The following is a 21661-nucleotide window of genomic DNA, read 5'->3' as shown; positions in this document are numbered from 1 at the left end:
CTTCTTCCTCTTCTCGTCGATCTTCTTTCCAACTTCATCATCCCACCACCATGTTTCCGAGTGCCTCGGTGATCCTTTTGTCCATCCACATAGCTCACCAACGGCTCCCAACAGACTATCTTTCATTGACATCCACCCACTTTCAAGCTCAACCACATCATCCTCCACCATACTCAGCCTCTCTTTTAATGCCTCCCTCACTGTCACCTCTTTCAACCTCCACACCTTCATTCTCGGTTGGTACTTCACCCGCTGAGCTCTCCTCGCACCTTTCAACCTTATGTCGCAGACAACCAAGTGGTGCTGTGAAACAGCCTCCTCCCCCGGGATCACATTTGTGTCCCGGAGGTGCCCCCTATTTCGCCTACACACCATCAGGTGGTCAACGGTTGTCGTCGACCCACCTGACGTGTATGTAACAAGCTTATTATCCTCTTTCTGGAACTGAGTATTCCAAATCAACAAATCAGCTCCATCAGCAAACTCCAAAATCCTTTCACCTTCTCCATTTCTCACAACATATTCGTAACCCCCATTAACTCCCTCAAAACCGTCCATACTCCTTCCCACATGTCCATTTAGGTCTCCTCCTACCACAACAACTTCCTTATCTTTCACGTTTTCCATCAGCTTCTCTATTGCACACCAGAACTTGTCCTTCTCTTCATCGCTCCGACCAACCTGCAGAGCATATCCCGAGATGACGTTCACCAAGAGCTTTCCAATCATCATTTTCACCATCATCAACCTTTCACTCACTCTGGTCACAGTCACCACACTGTCTACAAACTCCTCAGAAAACAGGACACCAACACCATTCACGCCTTCTGGGCACCCTTGCCACACAAACTTGTATTTCTGTCCCTGCCTACCCTTCACCATTCTCACACCACTTCCCTTCCATCTTGTCTCCTGCACACAACATATGTCCACTCTTCTTCTGACCAATACTTCCACCACTTCTCCTGATCTCCCTGTCATTGTCTCTAGAATCCATGTCCCAAACCTCAGAAACCGATCTCCACGTCGGGCATCACACTTTTCGTCGTCATAAATGGAGTGATTTCCACCCTTGCTTCGATCGGGTTCCCCACCTTGAGTTTTGACGAGAGGGAGTGGGGTCCCCCACGGTGTAATTCGGGTTGTACCCTGCCCATATCTCGTTGTAATTGTCATGGTTCTCTTTTTGAGGCAATGTTTTTATGGCCGGATGCCCTTCCTGACGCCAACCCTTTTAGTCGCATCTTACGACACGTAGGGATACGGTGTACCTATTCTAAACTGGGGTACACACCGGGGATGAGATGATGATGATGATGAGCTGAGATCATTAAGAGAAGTATATAATTTCATATTAGCTCAACAGCGACATGTAGAGTCAAATTCTAATGTAATATTTATCAATATTGTTGTGGATATCGAGCTCGTTGACATACTGAGGGGGGGGGGGGGTTAAGCCCTGCTCCCCCTCGAGCTTTGAGTCCACGAGGCCCCTACCCACTCTACACTCGTGGGGGCGGATTGCTGAGCAATTCCAGCCACCAAACCCACAGCTAACACGTGGAAAGGTTAACGGTCACAACCCGAGTACCTTCAACACACGCAGCTGCGAGAACGGGGGCTGAACCTCGCACGAGTCACGCGGGTATGGTCTGCCCGAGCCGTTTGTGCGTCGCGTAACTCGTGCCGTTAATCACTATGAACCCAATTGAGCGGTTTTAACTCGTGCAATGCGAGGCCAATGGTGAAGGGACAAAAACGGCCAAGTTGGAAACAAACCACAGGATTTATTCACAAATGTACAATGGTGATATAAAATGGACACAGAGGAGAACCTTAACAGCCTTACTTACGTTTCCCGGACAAGGGCCCACAGATTCGTTCGGGGAAGGGGAGGAAGAGGGGAATGCGCACAAAGCGTGGCCGCTTGGTGCAGTTCGCCCGGACGGCTCGTTGGGCGGGTCCCCCCGAGGATGTTCGCGGCAGGGACGTCGATCTCAGTCATGCACGTAACGGGAATCCACGGAGCGTGTCCCAACGTCAGCGAGGCAAAGCGCACGTGCAGGGAGTCCAGACAGAGGTCGTCAGGGCAGAGAGCGCGTTAAGAATCCCGGGACAGAGAGAGACCTGAGGGCTAATCCAGAGCCAGAGATCGTCAGAGTCCAGGGCCAGAGAGATCGTCCTGCCAGAGAGTTTGGGGGTCCGGGCCGGGTTTTATAGCCCCCGGAGCCCCACTAGAATGTTCCACGGGCCTCCACTGGCTGCCGGGGGGTCACGTGTCGTGACAGCCCCTCATTAGTCACTCCCATTAGCTCTCATTGGCCGCCGTTATTGGCCACTCCCCTTAGCTCTCATTGGCCGCCGTTATTGCCCACTCCCTTTAACTCCCATTGGCCGTTATTTCCTGGCCACTCCCTTTAGCTCCCATTGGCCGTTCGCTGCTTACCAGCCACGTCCTCCAGCTCCTCCCTCGGGCCTCCTAGACTTGTCCTAGGCCCATGACATGGCATTCTGGGCTTCAATGAGGCCTACCCTTTCTCTACCTGCCTCAACGCATACTAACACTGGGAAGGAGACTTTACTTCACATTTAATAAGAAATAACTGACTAAGCGAGGCTACATGTTGTGGTGCAATAAGTATAGGGGGGTTGTCTTTATTTGCAAAACCACAACAATATCTTCGATGGTGATTCTGCTTTTAAGAAAATTAAGCTATTACCTAAAAATGAAACACAAATATTCGTTGGGTCTCTGTACGAGTCTAATGAAAAATGGGGAGAGTTAGTCAGTTAAAAGAGGTAGAAAAAGGTGTAATTTTTCAAGAGAGGGGGTTTGAGTCAATAAGTTTCCATAATTTTCCCCATTGACTTCAATGTTAAATTTAATGTGTCCTAGAACCCCCATTCTTCCTCTACTACTATTCGAGCTTTCCCAAATGAGAACCATACACTACATGCCCAAAAGTATGTGGACACCCCTTCTAATTAGTGGATTCCGTATTTCAGCCATACCCATTGCTGACAGGTATACTGTATCTATCTATAATTCCAGTAATCTCTGTATGTCTGTGACCGCTGTTTCTCGACAACCACGGGTCCGATATACTTTAAACTTGCCAGGTATATTGCTGGGGACCCGAGGATGTGCCTTTTCAAGGTTTCATATTAATCGGAGAAGTAGTTACCGAGCTATGTCCAAAAAACGATTCAACCAATCAGAGAGCAGCGAGCTATCACGTGTGCCGAACGTGGCGAACAGACTCTGCCTCGGACGGCACATTTGAGAGCGTATTCATTTATTTCACGTTGGCAAACTATGTTGCCGCTATGTTGGCGTTAAACTATGTTTTAAAACTAATTAAAACTAATTTGCGATTCTTTCGCTTTCCTGCGCATTTGTGCACGCTATGGCGATTTCTTTACCAAACTCCGCAAGCCGTTCGCTTTGGACCAAACCATTTCATGTAAATAGAGGGGGGGGGGGGGATTGTCACCGTACTCGCAAGCCGTTCGCTTTGGACCAAACCATTTCATGTAAATAGAGGGGGGGGGGGATTGTCACCGTACTCGCAAGCCGTTCGCTTTGGCTTTGCGAATGGACCAAACCATTTCATGTAAATAGAGGGGGGGGGGGGGGATATAATTTTAGATATATATATAGTACGGGCATGCCCTAGTATAATCAATCACACAGCCATGCAATCTCCATAGACAAATATTGGCACTAGCACAGGCTGCACTGAAGAGCTCAATGACTTTCAACGTGGCACCGTCATGGGATGCCACATTTACAACAACTCAGGTCATCAAATTTCTGTCCTGCTAGAGCTGCCCAGTCACCTGTAAGTGTGGTTATTCTGAAGTGGAAACGTCGAGGAGCAACAACAGCTCAGCCGCGAAGTGGTAGGCCACACAAGCTCACAGAATGGGACCACAGTGTGCTGAAGGTGAAGCAAGTAGCGCGTAAAAATCGTCTGTCCTTGGTTGCAACAATCACTGCCGAGTTCCAAACTGCCTCTGGAAGCAGTGTCAGCACAACAACTGTTGTTGCACAAGTGTCAGCACAACAACTGTTCGTCGGGAGCTTCATCAAATGGATTTCCATGGCCGAGCAGCCGCACACAAGCGGCAAGCAAGATCATGTGCAATGCCAAGTGTCGGCTGGAGTGGTGTAAAGCTCGCTGCCATGGGACTCTGGAGCAGTGGAAACGCGTTCTCTGGAGTGGTGAATCACCCTTCACCATTAGACAGTCCAACGGTCGAATCTGGGTTTGGCGGATGCCATGAGAACGCTACTGCCCAAATGCATCGTGCCAACTGTAAATTTTGGTAGAGAAGGAATAATGGTCTGGGGCTGTTTTTCATGGTTCGGGCTCGGCCACTTGGTTCCAGTGAATGGAAATCTTGATGCAACAGCATACTGTCATGTGTCTACCCTGTAGTGAACACTGCAGGGCGACACATGACCAAACGAGCTTTAACTCCGAGGCGTTCAGTGAAAAATGACGGTGTTCTTTACACGCGAGGGAAAGGAGAATGACGAACTGAACTGGATGGCTTCCACCAGACGTCTGCAAATCTGCGATAATTAACTCCAAGCCGACACAGGATTTAAAATGTACTAAAATACTGCCTTTATTGAAGAAATGCCGGAAACAAAATAATGCACAACAAAAACTATGATTCCTAAATGGGTCATCCCCACACAGACCTGTATAAAGGGTAATATAATAGAACGAAAGTAAATATGTGTGTGTGTGTGGGCACTTTGGTCTAAGCTGCTCTTGAACCTCATCAGGAATCGTCCAGGCCCCAAGAGCGCAATCCGAGCGCGGCACAGGCTCTGAAGGGAATTAGGCCTCAGCGCGCCCTCGTTCACTCAGCCGCGCTCATCCGCCCGATCGTCCAGACGTCCAATGTCCCTGGCGCAAGAGTACTACAAAATCTTCACGTGCTCATCAATGAATCCCCCGCACCCGGTGGATGCCACAATACCCAACGCTACCTGCAGATCCATCCCAATGTACCCAAATTTCTGCGGGCCCCAATTATATTTTAAAAAACGACAACATTATTATTATTATTATTATTATTATTATTATCAAAATCAGAGCAACTACAAAAGCCAAATAATCCCTAAATATAAAAACAAATAATCACTGAGAGTAAATAATTTAATATCATCACCGGATGTACTTCAGATATAATTTGCTGTTTAATTTTGAGATTACCAAACTAACAATCCTAGGTCTGGACAACAACAAGCTCCAGTCGTTACCCAGTGGAGTGTTTGATAAACTTACAAGTCTAACACATCTATATCTGTACAACAACCAGCTGAAGTCTCTTCCTGTCCCTTCTCTTGTCAAAATCTGTACGAGCTCCATTGCTCTGATCAAGAGTTAACTTATTCCCAAACAGCTCCTACAAACTATCATGGAATCCCATTATTCCCAAGGGATTATGCACATTATGTACAAGTTGTTTAAAATATAAACATTAATGGAAAGCAATGTATGCAAAGTGTGCATTAAAGGAAATGGTAAACCCCCCTGTTGTATTCATGGTTAAAAATAAAAGTCTGTTGATATGGAATTTCATTATTTTAATTTTCCACAATTCCTTTCAAAATAAACTCACAAAATCAACAACAATGATATTTGACAAACTACAACATTATTATTATTATTATCAAAATCAGAACAACTACAAAAGCCAAATAATCCCCAAATATATAAACAAATAATCACTGAGAGTAAATAATTAAATGTCATTACCGGATGTACTTCAGATATAATTTGTAGTTTAATTTTGAAGTTACCAAACTAACAATCCTGGATCTGCACATCAACCAGCTCCAGTCTGTTCCTGATTCCATTCGAAAACAAACTCATTTAAAACTAGAAATGGCACTCAGTAGAGAGCATACCTCCGCCAGGTGAACAGTTTACGTTTTGTGTCCCAGAGAAGACCAGAAAATCACAATACAGAATCACATTTAATCAAAATCAATCACAAGAACCACCATAGCAATGAACAACACAATACCCCCCCGGTCGAGTGTTTCATACCCCGATATACTCTTTTAAAGGTTCGGCAGAATAGTCATGGATTTTACATGAACACGTGAACATCTATACAGTACAACATTATATGAACACAAACCACTCCTGGTGGCGTCTGGTCAAATCCGTTTCTGATGTTTGTTCCCCCTCCATCACCTTCCTTACCTCAAACGGCTACACAGTTGACAACGCACACGACAAAGCCAATGCCTCAACCTTGTGTTTGACTCAAAATCTTGTGTCCCAAACCCATCTCTCTCTGTACCCACCTTACCCAGTCGAACACAGCTGCTCCTGGACTCTGTGTCCTTCTCTCCTGACAAGGTAGAGAAGTTTCTGTCAAGCCTCAACTCTGATTCAGCAACTGGACCAGACGGCATCAGCCCACGGGTCGTAAAATCCTGCTCTGCTGCTCTAACTCACCCTCTCTCTGTTCTCTTCACCCTCTCTTTTGCTCAAGGTCATTTGCCATCCGCTGGGAAATCAGCCAACATTTCCGCATCACACAAAAAATGTGGAAAAACAGATCCTTACAACTACAGACCAATCATCAGCAAGGTCATGGAATCGATCATCAATTCGGATATCAAATCCTTCCTCTTCTCCAATGGCTTGATCTCCGATCATCAATTTGGATTCAGACCAGGTCATTCTACTCTGGACATACTCCTTCAGCTGTCTCAACAATGGATGGAGGTCCTCAACGTCAAACAGGAAATCAGAGCTGTCTCCCTTGACATATCACGTGCCTTCGATACGGTCTGACACCCGCCCTGCTCACCAAACTCTCCTCTTATGGTATCCATGGAAATCTCCACGCTTGGCTTGCGGACTTCCTCTCTGGTCGTAGTCAACATGTGGCCCTGAATAGTTTTCTCTCATCACCCCTTCCTATTCTGGCTGGAGTTCCCCAAGGTAGTGTGCTGGGCCCTGTGCTTTTTCTGGTCTTCATCCATAATCTCTCCTACTCTCTGGAAAATCCTCTCTATATCTTTGCTGATGACTCCACTCTCTGCCGCTCCATTCCTCATATCTCAAATCGGCAGTCTGCAGCCTCCTCACTCTCTGCAGACCTGGACAAAATCACAGACTGGTCAAACAAGTGGAACATGTCTTTCAATCCTGACAAATCTCACACTCTTACAATGTCTCTCCGAAAGGACCGACTGGACAACCCTCCCATCTACTTTCTCAACAATCCTCTCCAAGAAGTTCTGTCGCTCAAGCTTTTGGGTCTCACTATCTGCCATGATCTTTCTTGGGAAAACCACATTTCCAAGCTGGCCTCCAAAGCCAGTCGCCGACTGGGCATCCTCCGTCGTGCGAAGTCCTTCCTTGGCACACCTGAGCTCCTCACCACATACAAGGCTTTCATCCGCAGCTCAATGGAATACTGTTCTCCCCTCTGGGCCGGTGCTCCTGCCTCACACCTTGCTCGGCTTCACGCTGTTGAGGCCAAAGCTTTCAGAATCATTGGAATCTCCTGCGATGTAGTCAACACCGAGGGCCTTTCACTCACTCACCGCAGGCAGGTTGGTGGTCTTTCTGTCTTCTACCGACTCCTCTCCGGCCTTGCTCCCCCAGCTCTCTCTGTGCTCTGTCCCCGCAATATTCCTTCAGGTCGCACAAGATCTGCCTGCAACCCTCTTATGGTTAAACTGCCAAAGTCTAGGCTCTCTGCTCACCTTCACTCTTTCATTCCCCTTTTCTCCCGCCTCTGGAACAAACTCCCCCACTCCCTTCAATCCCACTCCTCCCTCCAGGTCTTTAAAACAGCTGTTCACCACCATCTCTTATCTTCCCCCATCGAAAACCTTGATCTTTTCTACCCCCGGTAATTCACCCCAGAGTCCTTGCAGTGTTCATATGTTTTATTCCTCTCCCACCTCCCCCCAAGTCCTCCCGATGTCCCTGCTCTCAAATGTTGTGTTTGTGTCCTTCCCCCTCTTCCCCCTCTCTTTTGTGTCCTTCCCCCTCTCTCCCCATCTTGTCTGCCGCTCCCCTTGTTTTTTGTGTTTTCTGTGTCGGTTTGTCTTTTTGTGTGATTAATGTTAGCTCTTTCACGAGCCTCGATCTGGTATACAAAAAAAAAAAGAAAAAAAAAAGAAAAAAAAAAGACCTTCCACCAGGTGTTGTAAAAACATAAAATACCCACAAATGAAAGGAACAAGCTTAGTGGCGACACCACAACGAAAAACACCAAAGTTCATCCTCATCATATCAAGGACCACAGGAGTTTTTATACCAAAAAACATGTTTCTGAAGTCTTTGGGTGAAACATGGAAGCAGCTTGGACCTGATGATACCCAACAGGTGGATCACTCAGACCTGATGATACCTCGCAGGTGAATCATTGAGACCTGATGATACCTAGCAGGTGAATCATTCTGATCTGATTATACCCAGCAAGGTGAATCACTCAGACGTGATTTGACCCACAGGTGAATCACCGATGTTTGGACCATCCATCTAATAACATAACACTGATCCAGTGTCTGTGTGTCCGTATGTGTGTATGTGTTCACACTTGCCCGGTCCGTTTCCTCTCCAAAATGTGAGGATGTGCTCACCGACGAGTACCAGAGACTGTGACATGTTCCGAGAAAAACATCAAACTGATGAATTTCATATTTAATTTTGAGAGAAGTAACACAGGTAACACAGGTACCGTACCTTCCGAAACCGTGCATTTTAAATAACTTTAAAAAAACAATCGTTTATTCCTGAATTTGACAAAGTAATTTCATATTTTCTCATGAAAGTGTGAGCTGATGCTGACTACACACATGTTGCTCATGTCACCACCTCATGTATGGAGTTTCTGTTTTGCTTTCCAAAAAAACAGCTTTAATAAAGCTCCTGTAGATCTTTCAAATGAAATATTACACTTGTCTGGAAGTTCTGCAGATGGAAAAATGTGGATCTGCAAAGCATGTCATTTGATAATGAAAGGAGGAAAGATGCCAGGACAAGGCAAATGTAACAAAATGACACTAAAACCACTTTCAACAGAACTGAGAGACCTGAATTCTTTGGAATTAAGACAAATATCACAACGGATCCCTTTCATGATCTTGTTGTTCTTCCACATGGCAAACAACATGGGATCCATGGACCTGCTGTCAATGTCCTTTCCAAGCTCAATGTTGTACGTAAATAGTTTGATCCATCGAAGGTTGATCCAGGTCATCTTACCCTAGATTCAGCAGCCAACAAAATTATTCCTTCAAGATTATCCATCCCTCCTTCGACTCATCCCATCCCTCTCTACTTCCCCCCCATTCATTCATCCATCCATCTTTACTTCCCCTCAATTACTCATCCATCCATCTCTACTTCCCCTCATTCACTCATCCATCCATCTCTACTTCCCCTCATTCACTCATCCATCCATCTCTACTTCCCCCCCATTCATTCATCCATCCATCTCTACTTCCCCTCATTCACTCATCCCATCCATCTCTACTTCCCCTCACTCACTCATCCCATCCATCTCTACTTCCCCTCATTCACTCATCCATCCATCTCTACTTCCCCCCCATTCATTCATCGATCCATCTTTACTTCCCCTCATTCACTCATCCCATCGATCTCTACTTCCCCTCATTCACTCATCCATCCATCTCTACTTCCCCCCCATTCATTCATACATCCATCTTTACTTCCCCTCAATTACTCATCCATCCATCTCGACTTCCCCTCATTCACTCATCCATCCATCTCTACTTCCCCCCCATTCATTCATCCATCCATCTTTACTTCCCCTCATTCACTCATCCCATCCATCTCTACTTCCCCTCATTCACTCATCCATCCATCTCTACTTCCCCCCCATTCATTCATCCATCCATCTTTACTTCCCCTCAATTACTCATCCATCCATCTCGACTTCCCCTCATTCACTCATCCATCCATCTCTACTTCCCCTCATTCACTCATCCATCCATCCATTCCTCCAACCATTGATCACGTAAAAGACAATCTGTGTATCCGAGCTATGGTTCCCACATGTTGCCACTCTGGGTAATCTGGATTGAAGTGATCGATCGTGGTTATTGAAACATGTATCATGTTTTATGTTTGGATTGTATACACAGGATAAACTACAACGGCACTCAGTAGAGAGTATACCTCCACCTGGTTGGCTCAATGGTGACAAATCACTTTTAAAATTATTGTAGCCGGATCCGGATCTTCACCGAAATCTAATCATTTAGTCCTTGTCACATCCGCTACATCTCTGCCAAATTTCGTCCGAATCCGTCCAAAACTTTTTTGAGATATTTAGTTCACAAACGGACAGACAAACAAACAGACAGACAAACAAACAGACAGACAGACAGGGGTGACAACATAACCTACATCCACCTTTGGTGGTGAAGGTAATTAATTATTGGTTATCTATTATATACGAGCGAGGTACCGTTCCCGTGCTATGCATGGGTGGGAGGCCATAAGCAAACAAACAATGCGGAAACGGTGAACGCTAAACCATGGAACCAATAAATTCCATATTCCTGTGCCACCTGTAGTCGAACATAAAGCAAGGTCAGCAGGTTCTTGAAGGACTTCCACGAAAAACGTACCAGTTTGAATGGTTCCATACCCAGTCAATGGCGAATCTGTATATGGCGATCCAAGAATGTCCCGTTTGAATGGTTCCATACCCAGTCAATGGCGAATCTGCATGTTGCGATCCGTGAATGTCACGCTTAGAAAGTATAAACCCTCATGTAATTTCGTCATTCACTTGAACTCAATATCTCTATTTTCATTCCAAACAGCGTAACTCCAATCACAAATTAAATAACATTAATATAAAAAATAAACTTTTACCAACATTCGTGACAAAAACAAATATTTAAACCCGGATGTGAAGAAGATCCGTGCAGTTGGGTGAATACAATTACGAATTCAAAATCGTATTCACTCAATCCCAAACGTCATTCCAATCATAAATTGATAGTTTAACCAAATACTGTTTTCAATGACGGTTGTATTGGGATATTATCAAACCAACTCATTGCCGTCATCTGTCGACTTCCGGATTCGCGGGCGATTCGTATCAAGTTAATTTCAAAATCATAATTTTATTGAGGAATTTTTTTAACCTCCTTCCTACCTTAGAACATCCGCTGGGACCCCAAAACGTTCCACAGGAAGTTTGGCGGGGCTCGCCCCAACACAGAGGGAGTGTTTTGGGGACGGACGAACAGACAGACAGACAGACAGACACTCCTGTTTTATAATATAGATGCAGATCTGGTGACGTTTTGCCACTCCTTCATACCCTTAGTTATTGTAAAGTTCACTTAAACTGCCAATAAATATTTGAGAGTAAAACTGCAGTTATAACTGCACCATTTTAAGAACAAGTGTCCTTTACTAAATTATACATGTGTCCTTTACTAAATTCTCCACGTGTCCTTTACTAAATTATACACGTGTCGTTCACTAAATTATACATGTGTCCTTTACTGGATTCTACATGTGTCCTTTACCAAATTCTACACGTGTCCTTTACTAAATTCTACACGTGTCCTTTACCAAATTCTACACGTGTCCTTTACCAAATTCTACACGTGTCCTTTACTAAATTCTCCACGTGTCCTTTGCTAAATTCTCCACGTGTCCTTTACTAAATTCTCCACGTGTCCTTTACTAAATTCTCTACGTGTCCTTTACTAAATTCTCTACGTGTCCTTTACTAAATTATACATGTGTTCTTTACTAGATTCTACATGTGTCCTTCACTAAATTCTGCAAGTGTCCTTTACTAAATTATACATGTGTCCTTTACTAAATTCTACACGTGTCCTTTACCAAATTATACACGTGTCCTTTACTAGATTCTACATGTGTCCTTTACTAAATTCTACATATGTCCTTCATTAAATTCTACACGTGTCCTTCACTAAATTCTGCAAGTGACCTTCACTAAATTCTGCAAGTGTCCTTTACTAAATTATACACGTGTCCTTTACTAGATTCTACATGTGTCCTTTACTAAATTCTGCATATGTCCTTCATTCAATTCTACATGTGTCCTTCACTAAATTCTGCAAGTGTCCTTCACTAAATTCTATAACTGTCCTCAGACTATAAAACTAGAAACCCTTCAGCATTATCCTTTTAGGATCACCCTTTAGAATTACCCTTTAGAATTAATTACCCTTTCAAATTATGTTTCCTCTCCATAGTGTGGAAGAAAACCTATTGTTTCTGCTATAGTTTTTCTTCTTATTCTTCCACCCCTGTTTTTCACGTCCAAAAACTTTAAAATGAATGTTCTCAGCAACCGTTGGTCCGATTGACATGACATTTTTCACCAAGTGATTGGCTATACATGTAGAATGTTATACTGTTAATTATGACATCATACGTCACGTGGTATGGGGCCATCTTGAGAAAAAAACCTTCAACTTCTCCGAAAACGGAGAAGCCCCGCTATATCTCAAACGGCTGAATGGAAAAATTGATTCATGGCTCATTATCAAGAACTCTGAAATGGGACGGAAAAAATGTTTATTTAGGATATTGAAGCTGCTGACATTATGAGGTTAGAATTCGACAAATAGAACCCTTAATGCCACGAATATTATTTTATTTTTTACATGACCGAAGTGAAAAAAAAATAAGAATCCAAAGTTTTTTGACGTCATACGTCTCATGGTTCGGCCGCCATATTGTTTTCGTGAAAAATACGAAAAGCCCTTTCAGATTTAGCCCAAACTTTGCAAGCATTATCACATACCCACAACGAACAAAAATTTTAGCGATCATGACGTCGTAGGTCAAAAGGTTTCGGAATTATGACGTTTTAAAGCATAAACTTCTCCCTCAATTTTGAAGATATCAAGTGGAAACTTGAAACATACACAACATGACCAAATGTATGTGGACACCCGAACATCACACATCTCATCCCAAAATCATGGGCATTAGTATGGAGTTGGTCACCACATTGCTGCTACGACAGCCTCCACTCTTCTGGGAAGGCTTTCCACTTGATGTTGGAACATTGCTGCGGGAATTTGCTGCCATTCAGCCACAAGAGCATTAGTGAGGTCGGGCACTGATGTTGGGCGATTATGCCTGGCTGGCAGTCGGCGTTCCAATTCATCCCAAAGGTGTTCGATGGGGTTGCAGTCAGGGCTCTGTCCAGTCCAGTCAAGATCTTCCATCGACAAATGACCTCGACAAACCATTTCTGTATGGACTTCACTTTGTGCACGGGGGCATTGACATGCTGAAACAGGAAAGGGACTTCTCCAAACTGTTCCCACAAAGTTGGAAGCACACAATCGTCTAGAATATCATTGTATGCTGTCGCATTAAGATTTTGCTTCACTGGAACTAAGGGGCCGAGCCGGAACCATGAAAAACAACCCCAGACCATTATTCCTCCTCCACCAAACTTTACAGTTGGCACTATGCATTTGGGCAGGTAGCGTTCTCCTGGCATCCGCCAAACCCAGATTCGTCCGTTGGACTGCCAATCAATCAGCATGATTCATCACTCCAGAGAACGCGTTTACGCTGCTCCAGTCGAATGGCGGCGAGCTTTACAACACTCCAGCTGACGCTTGGCATTGCGCATGGTGATCTTACGCTTGTGTGGGGCTGCTCGGCCATGGAAACCCATTTCATGAAGCTCCCGATGAACAGTTGTTGTGCCGACGTTGCTTCCAGAGGCAGTTTGGAACCTGGTAGTGAGTGTTGCAACTGAGGACAGACAAATTTTACGCACCACACGCTTCAGCACTCGGCGGTCCCGTTCTGTGAGCTTGTGTGGCCTACCACGTCGCAGCTCAGCAGTTGTTGGTCATAGACGTTTCCACTTCAGAATAACCGCACTTAGAGGTGACCGAGGCAGCTCTAGCAGGACAGAAATTTGACGAACTGACTTGTTGGAAAGGTGGCATCCTATGACGGTGCTGTGTTGAAAGTCACTGACCTCTTCTGTACAGCCCATTCTACTGCCAATGTTTGTCTACGGAGATTCCATGGCTGTGTGCTTGATTATATATACCCTGTCAGCAATGGGTGTGGCTGAAATACCGAATCCACTGATTAGGAGTGTCCGCATACTTTTGGGCATGTAGTGAATGTTCCCCATTTTGGGAAGCTCAAATAGTCTTTTGGAATTTGTGTCACGTCGTGTGGTTTGGCCGCATTATATGATTAAACGGAAATTTAAAAAAATCTTTGTCTTGAACCGCTGCATTGATTGACCTGAACCTTTAATGTAATGTAGCTGTTCTGTTATCAAGGGGAATATTGTTTAAAATTTCAACATGATTGGTTGTACGGTCTGGAAGCCTAAAGTCGTTATTTTTTGAAGAAGAAACACAACACTTCTCAGGCCATCTAACTGACTGTGCCACTGCCATTTTTCAGATTTATTTCCTTTAAAAATCATTTTCTCTGCAATAGTTGCACCGATTAACATGAAATTTTTATCATAATTTGCGCCTCTGTCTGCAGAATATTTTACTTGTAATTATGATATCATAGGTCACGTGGTACAGGCGCCATCTTGGAAAAAACTTCATAATTCGACAAGTAAAAAACTTAATCCGTTCAGGATGAAATTTTTTGAGCATCATCTCGGTATAAATTGATGGAGAAGAAAAATAATAATGACATCATGGGTGACATGGTTCGTCCGCCATATTGTTTTAAGGGAGAAGCCTGAAACAACACGAAAAACCCATTTTCTATGAAACGACTGAACAGATCGAGGCCAAATTTACATGCATGACCGCATACCCATGACAAACAAATAGTTCCTGGGTGATGACGCCGTAGGTGACATGGTTTGTGAGCTATAATTTTTTGAAGCATAAACCTTTAACCCTTTGAGTCCGGGATTTTTTTTGATAAAAATACCCCCGGTACGGGATTAGTTTGGCATTTTTGTACGGGAATGCAACCACGTACTGACGATCTATTTATCGGTATAGTCGATGACGTGTCGTAACGTCACCGTACAAAAAACTTTTTCATGGGTTGCGGCACTGGATGTCATCCATACCCAAAGGGTTAAAACCTACATCCTCCCTCATTTTTGATCATTTCGAGTGCAAACTTCACAAGTATGTTCCACATGTTTTCGTGCTAAAATGCCCTTTTGGAATTTTCGACAGATCACATGCTTTAGCAGCGATAAATAATTCAACGGCAATTTTAAAAACCTTGTATCTATTGAACCGTGTTATTAATAGATGTGAAACCTGAAAGTAATGAAGAAGGGGTCAAGTGAAATAAGTGTGTAAAATTTCAACATGATAGGTTGTTCGGTTTGGCAGCCATAAAAATTGAAGGGACTACCTTTCGAACCACCTTTAGGGACCATTTTTCCCCGCAGAGCAGGGATTGGCCTTTTTCCGGCACCTTGGTCCCCTTTTTGAAGCAATGTTTTTATGGCCGGATGCCCTTCCTGCTGCCAACCCTGTTAGTCGCCTCTTGTGACACACAGGGAATTACCAGTGAACTGGTACTCAATTTGCCGACCTCGGAAGGATGACAGGCTGAGTCAATCCCCCTGGCGTTAATTTAGCGATCGAATGGGATTCGAATCAAAGATCCTAGGATCCCAAGCCGGCACCCTAACCATTAAACCAACACCAGGCTAATAAAAATTGAAGGGAGATATATTTAAAAAAAATTCTTGAACCACCAGATTGATCAAAGTAAAACTTGAAATGGAATGTAGATATCGTCAAGTGGAACAAGCGTTTAAAATTTCAGTATGATTGGTTCATGGTCTGGAAAGTTGCAGTTGTTATAATGTGAAGTATAAGAAGCTCGACATTACATCTTCTCCAGCCATGTGACTCTTCAGTGTTGCTTTAATGATGATGAAAGTGGGGTTGTATGAAAGCGGGGTTGTGTGAAAGCGGGGTTGTGTCAAAGCGGGATTGTGTCAAAGCGGGGTTGTGTCAAAAAAGGGTTGTATGAAAGCGGGAAGGCGGAGGAAATCGGTGATCACTGCCAGCAGTTATAAAGTGGCAGTTATAGTTACCCTTTATAATTACCCTTTATAACCCATTAGAAATACCCTTTATAACCCATAAAAACAAGTACAAAAAGTTTTAATTAAAACAAAAGCCGCGTCGTTGTTACACAATGCGTAGATGCAGCTGTGCCTATAACGTCGATGTTATAAGCACAGGACATTCCTATTGATTCGATTACTTGATGTTATTTTTGTGCAAAGTGAAAATATATCTCGGCAATTTCCCGTGTGTGGCGACGAATTTTTAATATATCTCGGCATTTTCCCGTCTGTTATTTCAGGCAGTGTATGACTGACCATGCCGCGATGTAAAAAAAATATATATCTCGGCAATTTCCCCTATGTGGCGACACGTGAACGAAGCTATGCTCCTCTCTGCACATTATTGTGACAACGTATAAATTAAATATTTCATCGTGACGATTGTCATCAAATGGACGAATTTTTAATATATCTCGGCATTTTCCCATCTGTTATTTCGGGCGGTGTATGACTGAGCATGCCGCGATAAAAAAAAAAAAATCTCAATGGACTTGAAGTTACAGGCCTTTGAGAATTCATTTCGTTCTATAAAGGGCAACCTTCATCGGATTTTCTTCCCGTTTTTTTTCAACCGAGTCTAAAACTATGTTAGCGACTGTGAAAAATGAAATGATATATCGAATTTGATTTGAAATAAAACTGTGTGAGAGAGGAAGACACCACGGGCCTACAAAACAGGCCTCAAAGCTATGCGAGTTAATAAAATGGTGGATATTTGTTTATATGAAGCCTCTCCCAAAATGGGTTTAGCTATGGTTCCCAGAATGGGTGGAGCTTTGAGGTTTTGTCTTCTCTGCAAGAACAACAAGAAGAAGAAGAAAAAGAAGCAGTGGTAACAACAACAACAGCAGAGGGCACTCTATGAGCAGCGTCTGCGACGCGGCTAACAACCCTTTACAATTATCCTTCCAAATTACCCTTGCGAATTACCAATTAGAAATACCCTTCATAACCCATAAAAATTATCCATTATAATTACCCTTTAGAACCCATTAGAATTACACTTTAGAATTATTCTTTAGAATTACCCTTTAGAATAACTCTTTCGAATTACACTTTTGAATTACCCTTTAGAATTACCCTTTATAATCCTTTACAATTACGCTTTATAATCCTTTGGAATTACCCTTTGAAATTACCCTTTGAAATTACCCTTTGGAATTACCCTTTGGAATTACCCTTTAGAATTACCCTTTAGAATTACACTTTAGAATTACCCTTTAGAATTACCCATTAGAATTACACTTTAGAATTACCCTTTAGAATTACCCTTTAGAATTACTCTTTAGAATTACCCTTTAGAATTACCCTTTAGAATTACACTTTAGAATTACCTTTTAGAATTACCCTTTAGAATTACCCTTTAGAATTACTCTTTAGAATTACCCTTTAGAATTACCCTTTAGAATTACCCTTTATAATCCTTTACAATTACGCTTTATAATCCTTTGGAATTACCCTTTGAAATTACCCTTTGAAATTACCCTTTGGAATTACCCTTTGAAATTACCCTTTGGAATTACCCTTTGGAATTACCCTTTGGAATTACCCTTTAGAATTACCCTTTAGAATTACCCTTTAGAATTACACTTTAGAATTACTCTTTAGAATTACCCTTTAGAATTACCCTTTAGAATTACCCTTTATAATCCTTTACAATTACGCTTTATAATCCTTTGGAATTACCCTTTGAAATTACCCTTTGAAATTACCCTTTGGAATTACCCTTTGAAATTACCCTTTGGAATTACCCTTTGGAATTACCCTTTAGAATTACCCTTTAGAATTACCCTTTAGAATTACACTTTAGAATTACCCTTTAGAATTACCCATTAGAATTACCCTTTAGAATTACCCTTTAGAATTACTCTTTAGAATTACCCTTTAGAATTACCCTTTAGAATTACACTTTAGAATTACCCTTTAGAATTACCTTTTAGAATTACCCTTTGGAATTACCCTTTGGAATTACCCTTTAGAATTACCCTTTAGAATTACCCTTTAGAATTACCCTTTAGAATTACCCTTTGGAATTACCCTTTAGAATTACACCTTATAATTACCCTTTGGAATTACCCTTTAGAATTACACGTTATAATTACCCTTTGGAATTACCCTTTAGAATTACCCTTTAGAATTACCCTTTAGAATTATCCTTTAGAATTATCCTTTACAATTACCCTTTGGAATTACCCTTTAGAATTACACCTTATAATTACCCTTTGGAATTACCCTTTTAGAATTATCCTTTAGAATTACACCTTATAATTACCCTTTGGAATTACCCTTTTAGAATTACACCTTATAATTACCCTTTGGAATTACCCTTTTAGAATTATCCTTTAGAATTATCTTTTATAATCCTTTAGAATTACCCTTTACAACACTTCAGAATTACCATTTGAATCCTCTTAATCAGGGTTTGTCAACCTTTGTGCCTCCACGGCACCCATGTGTCCAATAAAATATTCCAGGGACCCCCATGGCTAGGCCGAGATAAGATACCCCTCCCCTTTTTACGGCATAGCCCATAGGGCAAAGTCATCCAGAACAGTGTTTGCCTGTCTGTATGTATGTATGTATGTATGTATGTATGTATGTATGTATGTATGTATGTGTGTATCCTCAAACGTACACCAATCAGAGCTGAGGATCTGGTCACATGACAGGGGTGATGTGATGTCATTACGGCGGCTGACTCCACACACCGCCATTTTGATTCCTATGCTGTTCAGGCCGAACATATCGTTGAACCTGTCATGTATCATAATCTGCATACTCCACCTTTATGTTTTTCATTCATTGTGAAACACAAACAAACACCTAAAAAACAACAAGACGTGAAACACATGAAAATAAGTCTAAAATAAAATAATATCTTTTATAACTCTCGATTGTGATCGTGTATGTGGTTGTTGTTGTTTGTGAATCAATTCTGTGTTGTTTTATAAATTTTTCTATTGCTTCGCAAATATCACTAATGCACTGTATATATAATTTTTTTGCTCATTTCGTGTCCTAAAATTTTTCTACTGTCATAGAATAATAAATGTTTCCATTCAAACTGTTGTGTGAACAAACCATACTGTCCTGTGATTCCCCTCAGTGAAGAACGGGAAATCACGAATAGCAATCGAGCGTTACTTCGAAGCGTTCAGTTCAAGAGCGGATTTTATATCCACACGCGGGCAGAAGAAACACGAAGAAGAAGCTGGAAGCTTTAACCTGACGTGATCCGCCGAGCAGTCTTCAATCCTGCAAAAAGTAACTCAAACGGATTTAGAACATATAGGGAAAATAATGTACGGATTTATTTACAACGGAATGTCGGGAATACAAAGGAAATGCAATGAACTAAACTCCTAAATTGGGATCCCTCACACCAGACTGATAACACACACGATGCGAGAATTTAAATGAAAAAAAAGCGTCGTGTGTGTGGGCTTAGCTCAACCACTCGGTCTCATCGGGGTTCGTCCGGAGCTTTGGCAGAAACCGCCCGGTCGTTGGCGGGAAGTGGGCCTCAGTCCGCCTCGTTCGCGTGCTGCAAGGCCTCACCGGACATCTCGCTCGCCCCAACCTCGTCACGCTCCAGCGGCAAGCCACCCTTGTATGCATCGTCCGCTTGGAGAACCGCAGTTCCCAGGCTGCGGCTCTTCCCATTGCCTCTGCATGTCTCCCGGTGGCGTCTTCGACAGGGTCGGTCCAAGCACAAGAGCACGAGGGAGAAGCAGAAGGGAACCAGCGGAGGGCAAGATCGGAGGGCCAGCGATGGTCAGAAAGCAAGAGAATGTCCAACGCAAGAGAGCAGAGAGAGAGAAAATGTTGAATGCCCTCCCTTTATATAATCTCCCCTTGGTGAATCAGCTGGTTCCTTCTTGCCTCTGGGCTTCAGCTGCATGCCGATTGGTCCTCCGTACCATTGGTGTGATCTCGCAATCAAACCCCTCAACCAATCCGTCGCGAGGTGGGCATGGCCTCAGCTGGCCTGAACAATGTTTTATCGCCATGTTGGCACAATGCGTGGGCGCTTCCTGGCTGCACATCCGGTGAGTATTATTGTGGGGGGGGAATTTAATTAGTATGGGTGGTGCTATAAGGCCTGCCGAGTGTTTATTGGTGTAGTGCCATAAGGGACAATGGATAAATTACAAGGTCTCACGAACAGGGAAATTAGCATAATCCCTATGATAATTAGCACAAGGCCATCCTCGTATAACCACAAATATACAAGCTTAATCCAACATCCGGGCTGAACAGGTTCCTGACTTACGTACATCGAAAAGGTTCCTCCTACCCCCAATCATCGGAGCATCTACCGATACAGATCTAACTGAATCTATATATTACTACCCCAAAATTCATACCCACACTTTAATGCTTTTTCTTGTTCTTTTTTTTTTTTTTTTTTTTTTTTTTTTTTTGTATACTGAATCGAGGCTCGTGAAAGAGCTAACATTTACTTCACAAACAAATCAACCAGACAAACAAAATATATAAAAAGCGGGAGCGGAAAACAAGATGGGGAGAGAAGGTGAAGCACACAAACACAACATTTGAGAGCAGGGAGATGTGTGGAAGGGAGAGGGCTTGGGGGGAGGAGGCATGGGAAGGGGGGGGGGGGGGTGGAGGGAGAAGTATAAAACACAAGGACACCAATGACTTCCAGGACAGAAGTTGGTATTTCAAAAAAGTGGAATTGGGGTGAAATTAGCGGGGGTAGAAAAGATCAAGGTTTTGGATGGGGGAAGATAAGAGATGGTGGTGAACAGCTGTTTTAAAGACCTGGAGGGTGGAGTGGGATTGAAGAGAGTGAGGGAGTTTGTTCCAGAGGCGGGAGAAAAGAGGAATGAAGGAGTGAAGGTGAGCAGAGAGTCTTGATTTTGGCAGTTTGACCATAAGAGGGTTGCAGGCAGATCTTGTGCGACCTGTAGGAATATTTGCGGGACAGAGCCCAGAGAGAGCTGGGGGGGCAAGGCCAGAGAGGAGTCGGTAGAAGATGGAAAGACCACCAACCTGCCTGCGGTGAGTGAGTGAGAGGCCCTTGGAGTTAGCTTCATCGCGGGAGATTCCAATGATTCTGAATGCTTTGGTTTCAACAGCGTGAAGACGAGCTAGGTGTGAGGCAGGAGCACCAGCCCAGAGGGGAGAGCAGTATTCCATTGAGCTGCGGATGAAAGCCTTGTATGTGGTGAGGAGCTCAGGTGTGCCAAGGAAGGACTTCGCACGACGGAGGATGCCCAGTCGGCGACTGGCTTTGGAGGCCAGATTTGAAATGTGGTTTTCCCAGGAAAGATCATGGCAGATAGTGAGACCCAAAAGCTTGAGTGACAGAACTTCTTGGAGAGGATTATTCAGAAAGTGGATGGGAGGGTTGTCCAGTCGGTCTTTTCGGAGAGACATCGTAAGAGTGTGAGATTTGTCAGGATTGAAAGACATGTTCCACTTGTTTGCCCAGTCTGTGATTTTGTCCAGGTCTGCAGAGAGTGAGGAGGCAGCAGACTGCCGATCTGAGGGATGAAGAATGGAGCGA

At 43.4% G+C, this 21661-nt stretch overlaps 1 protein-coding gene across 1 annotated transcript in view; it reads right to left on the bottom strand.

Annotated features, from left to right (window-relative positions):
- Positions 1 to 21661, bottom strand: part of LOC144892171 (uncharacterized) — a 55664-nt gene that overhangs the window by 21402 nt on the left and 12601 nt on the right. Inside the window, exon 2 of the mRNA XM_078777433.1 lies at positions 10265 to 10270. Coding sequence (XP_078633559.1) covers positions 10265 to 10270 — 6 coding nt within the window. The remainder of the gene's footprint in view (positions 1 to 10264; positions 10271 to 21661) is intronic.

Source organism: Myxine glutinosa, chromosome 5 (genome assembly GCF_964187855.1).
Source record: "Myxine glutinosa chromosome 5, kmMyxGlut1.1, whole genome shotgun sequence".
NCBI classification, from domain to species: domain Eukaryota; kingdom Metazoa; phylum Chordata; class Myxini; order Myxiniformes; family Myxinidae; genus Myxine; species Myxine glutinosa.
Note: the sequence above shows the minus strand (reverse complement) of the source record. Positions and strands in the feature narration are given on the sequence as shown.